The 4,839-nt window shown below is 38.1% G+C and overlaps 1 protein-coding gene across 1 annotated transcript; it reads right to left on the reverse strand.

The window, feature by feature from the left end:
• Positions 1-394: 394 nt before the first annotated feature.
• LOC132063118 (disease resistance protein RPM1-like) lies at positions 395-4,029 on the reverse strand. The gene has a single exon (XM_059455549.1). It carries the CDS (start codon positions 3,579-3,581, stop codon positions 732-734), a length of 2,850 nt encoding a protein of 949 aa, XP_059311532.1. The 5' UTR covers positions 3,582-4,029; the 3' UTR covers positions 395-731.
• Positions 4,030-4,839: the final 810 nt, after the last annotated feature.

Genomic DNA, 4,839 nt, shown 5'->3' on the forward strand with positions numbered 1-4,839 from the left:
AAGAATTAAAACACAAAGTCTAAAAGGAAGTATTGAAACAAAGTGTTGCTGGATTAGAAGTTCACTTTGCTTTTCCATTTTTATCACAGTAGCCTTGGAAGATAAAACGCCAAAAGAAATATTTGTATGCATAGTAGTGTAAAATCTGAACCCAAGTGAAAAGACTCTTTCAGTTTGTCAAGTTTAGAATTACAGATAATACCACTAAAAATCAGAAATGTTATTAAGACTGAATAATTAATTGGCTCCAATTTGATCCAAACAGCTTAATTAAGCATGAGTTAAAAGGAGGTAAAGATACTTATCCGAAACCGGCATTTTTTATCTATTGTTACATCAAGGTTTTGGGTATACTGATGACTATTTGAAAAAAAAGAAAAAGAAAAAAAAAAAGGGACTGTTTTTCGTTTGATTTAACTATGCATAGATGAAAAACTGCAAAACCAGAACTCATACAGACAGAGGTAGCAAAACTGCACCAGATTAGTATAGCAGCATAATGCAACTCTGAGAACCCACAAACTCCTCGAAACAAATAACTGAAAGTTGCACTAGAGTACAGTATGTTCACTTTTTCTATGTAAAGACAACATAACAAATTAATATACACAACGTATTAAAGTGCTTTTAATTATCAACTCTGATGAAGAATCAGAGAAAGCTTATGTGCACAGAAACTGGAAGGAGACTGAGCAGCAGGAATTTCACGTCCTTCAAGCGAACAAATAAATCTAGAGAGAATTTCGCCTTCCATGGATCCTAGTGACAGCTCCAGAATGACCAGAAATCTGATTGTTGCACTTCGCCTTTAGTGAGTGTACCATCCAACAACCGTCCCTCCAATACGTACAATATACTTCAGGGATATGTGAAACTTTCCAAGAATCAGCACCTAGTTTTTCTGGACGCAATGTCATGATAAATTCATCAGGCATGTCAAAGAATTCAAGAACCTTCAGATTAAGGAGGCACTCGATTCCCGTTGGCACGCTTTCCAGCAAAGCACATCTCTGGATAACCAGCTTCTCAAGATTTGGTATTGCACCCTCCCCAATTGTCACCCGTCTTAGTCCTTCCAACTTGTCCAAATTTAACAGCTTAAGCCTTTGAAATTTCCCTTGCTCAAAGTATAGCTCCTCTCCAGTGTATCCCACAAGAAATTCAAGATGGACAAGATTGGGCAAATCTTGGAGATATTTGAGTGGGTCTTCTGTTAAACGAGTCCACCTGAAGTAAATTTTGACCAAGGAATTAAGATCTAGAATCCACTCGGGCAACTTAACAATGCGTCCTGTCAAATACAGGCGCTGAAGAAGAGGTGGAGGAGAAGACATGTAAGAAAGATCAAGAATCTCATGCTCTTCCGTCGATTTAAGATTTAAAGACTGAAGCTTGTAGAGCCTTTCAATTGATGAGCACACAATCCTCCCATCTTCTTCTCTCAACTTCAGAATGCAAAGTCGTCTCAGTTCACTCAACATCCCTACTTCTCTAAGTATGCCACTTCCAGGGGTTGCCTCAATATACACAAGTTTCTGCAAGGCTCTCAAAGTTCCAATTCCTCTGAAAGCCTTAAAACCTAGTGAACAATTGTAAGGAAGATATGAATAGGATACAGTCCTATAGACTAAAAGGTTGTGGAGATTTTCAAGTTTTAAAATCTCCACAGGCAACTTAGTGATATATGTCTGCTTCAGATCTAATATTTCTAGCTGTTTGAGCCTTTCAATGGATCTTGGAAGTATTTTCACACTGGTACTCCTCAAGCTTAGATACCTTAAGTGAAACAATTGGAAAACCGTCTCTGGAATCATATCTAGAGGAGCTCCTCTCAAATCTAAAACTCTGAGCATCTTGGAGCTACCAAGCACTTGAATTATGCAAGACAAGGACTGTGCATCTGCTATACCAAATGTAAGCAAAGAGCGGAGTTTAGTGGCTGACCTTTTCACTTGCAGGTTCCCCAATGTGCCATGGATTGACAGGCGCCTAGTTTTTTCAGGCCACAATATATTCTGCTCATCAGTTGTTGTAGTAAAGTTGTCATCTCTTGATTTTGAAAGAATAAGCTCACGATATAGGTCATGAATCCGGCCCAATTTCATGCTACCCTCATCATTGTACTGAACTGGATGGATCAAGCTTCTGTTGATGAGCTCATTGAGATAGCCTTCTGCAACGTCTTCAACTGTCCTCCCCTCTTTTCGTTTCACAAACCCTTCTGTTATCCACCGGTAGATTAGTGTATTGCGCTCAATTAGATAATCCTCAGGATAAATGCTCAAATACAAGAAACATGATTTAAGATAGTAGGGGAGATCATTGAAACTGAGTAATAAAACAGTTTTCATGCTATCAAGTTTGTCACTGCTATCCAGTTCAGGGCCAAGGCTGTGATTAAGCATTCCCCATTCCTTAATGTTACTCCTGTTTTTTGTAGCCAAAACCCCACCAACAGCCACAATAGCCAGCGGCAATCCACCACATTTCTTTAAGATGTTCCTAGAAATTTTCTCCAAGTTTAAAGGGCATGAATTATCATGAAATGACTTTTGACAGAAAAGAACCCATGACTCTTCTGCAGACAATGGCTCCAACTCATAAACATAGCCATTGGTCTCTATGCTAGAAAAGGAAGCTACATTGAAAAGACGTGTTGTGAGGATAACACGACTTCCATTATTTACATCAGGCAAAGCATATCTGATAGCTTCCCAAGCTTGAATGGACCAGACATCATCAAAAACTAGCAAATACGTTCTTGATTGCAGGAATACTTTTGCTATTGCTTTTAGCCTATTACTGCTCATGTTGCTAAGACCTTCAGGTGCAGGCTGCTTCACATCATCGTAGAGCTGTTGAATCATGTCTTTCAAAACTTCCTCAACCTTGAAGGACTGGGAAACTGTTATCCAAGCACGGCTATTGAAGTTTTTCTTGACTGCTGCATCCTCATACACTTTCTTAACCAGGGTGGTCTTTCCTGAACCTCCCATTCCTACCACCGAAACCACTTTAAGTCTAGGATCATCCTCCACGAGCCAACCAATTAGCTGCTGTCTGGGATTTTCAATGCCCACGAGCTCAGCTTCTTCTAGCAACAGCGCATCACCTCTGCGATCATTTGCAGTATCGTACGCATGGTTATAACTTGAACCTTGCTCCGGGACATAAAATTTGTAACGGTACCTCTGATGGCCCTCTGCAATATTGCAGACTCTTGATCTGTTGGCTTGGATTTCAAAGACAAGTTTATGGCGGGATTTGATGTTTCTGATTGAGAAAACCAATTTAGCAATGAAACAACAAGATCCATGGAAGTGATGATCATATGACAAGACAATGGACTCGTCAAGAACATCCTCAATGTCATGGGCGACATCTCTCACTTGCCTAACCCAGACTTTGACTTCTGCATCTCCGTCCTCTAAAGCATCAGCCACACCAAGAAAGGCTATCATTCTCTCCAATTCATCTTTGATATACTGGATATCGTGCTTGACTCCCTGAAGCTGTAGTGCTTCTTCTGCTAATAAATTTGTGATTTTGTCAAGTACGAAAAGGACAACAGAGTCTGCCATCTCCACCTGATCTTCTCAAGTGTCTATGCTCATTTGTTTTTGTAATCAAAATAAGAACAGCCCCATCTTCCTGGTAATTCTTTTGAAGAGGCAAGAATCTAAACCAACCAAGTCAAGCTGGGAATATTTTATATTGTGGTCCCCTGATTAGGCACTTTGTTAGTCACTGAAGCTGGACTTCTTTATGCATTAGGTAAGGCACACACGCTTCTCCATGGAAATTAAGAGGACCTTGACCATACCAGACTAGAAATTTCAGAACAATTACCCCGAAAGTTCTACCAAATACAGAAAAGTTAAATTAAAAGGAACTTGCTAGAAACTTTCGAAGTTGTTAATTTCTAAACTTACTCAGGCTTTATTCTGCTTGATCTATCCAAAAGGACTGAGAATGATCAAGGTTTGACTTGGTGAAACAAAAGGATAAAGTCCCAAGTCAGGGTATAGTGGAGAATGCTGTCTTGGTAACTGAAAACTACAATAGGGAGAAGAAATAGAGTCAGGAACCAAAATGCCCCCAAAAAAACTATTTTGAACCAAAATACCTAATAAAAAAAAATGTTACAAAACTACCTTTAGTGCAGAATATTTTATCGCTTGCTAAAGCGAACCGTAACGGACCGTTAAGTTTTTTTTTAACAAAGAAAAACCTTTTTATAGCAATTCTTCTCTCTCTATAGCGCAAGATTTTTCGCTTATCCGCTCCACTTTAAACCCATCGGGTTCCACCACTGGTCCCTCCAGTGGCCAAAAAAAAAAAAAAAAGGAAAACGCCATTGGAGGCGAAACCGAGGCGGTCCCCACATCCAAAAACGTCATTTTATATTAAATTTCGTCCGTGAAAGTTTAGATTCTCGATATGTTCAAGTCGGAAAGCGAAGATTCTAAGTTCGAAATTTTGGGAAAAAGCGGCGTACAACTCAATTAAAATAACTTTACAAAAAATCTTCGATTAAGGTTTTCTACTATAAACTTTTATTATTATTTTGTTATATACATTATATTCTAAGCATGCTTAACATTTAACCCTTGCCATTTTAAAAAAAAAAAACGTTTTTTTTTTTTGTTCTTGTTCGACTGGGCAGTGGCTTTTGCCACTGTTCCGATTTTTTTTTTTTTTTTTTTTGGTTTAATTCATTATTTGTTAAATGTTTATGAATTGTTAATTTGTTAAATGTTTATGAATTGTTAATTTGTTATATGTTTATGAGTTGTTAATTATTTATGAATTGTTAATGAATTATTATTTTGTTAATTG

This window comes from Lycium ferocissimum, chromosome 7 (assembly GCF_029784015.1).
Source record: "Lycium ferocissimum isolate CSIRO_LF1 chromosome 7, AGI_CSIRO_Lferr_CH_V1, whole genome shotgun sequence".
Classification (NCBI taxonomy): Eukaryota; Viridiplantae; Streptophyta; class Magnoliopsida; order Solanales; family Solanaceae; genus Lycium; species Lycium ferocissimum.

Coding starts and splice junctions, on each gene's coding strand:
- LOC132063118 (XM_059455549.1), bottom strand. CDS start 3,581: ATGGCAGACTCTGTTGTCCTTTTCGTACTTGACAAAATCACAAATTTA.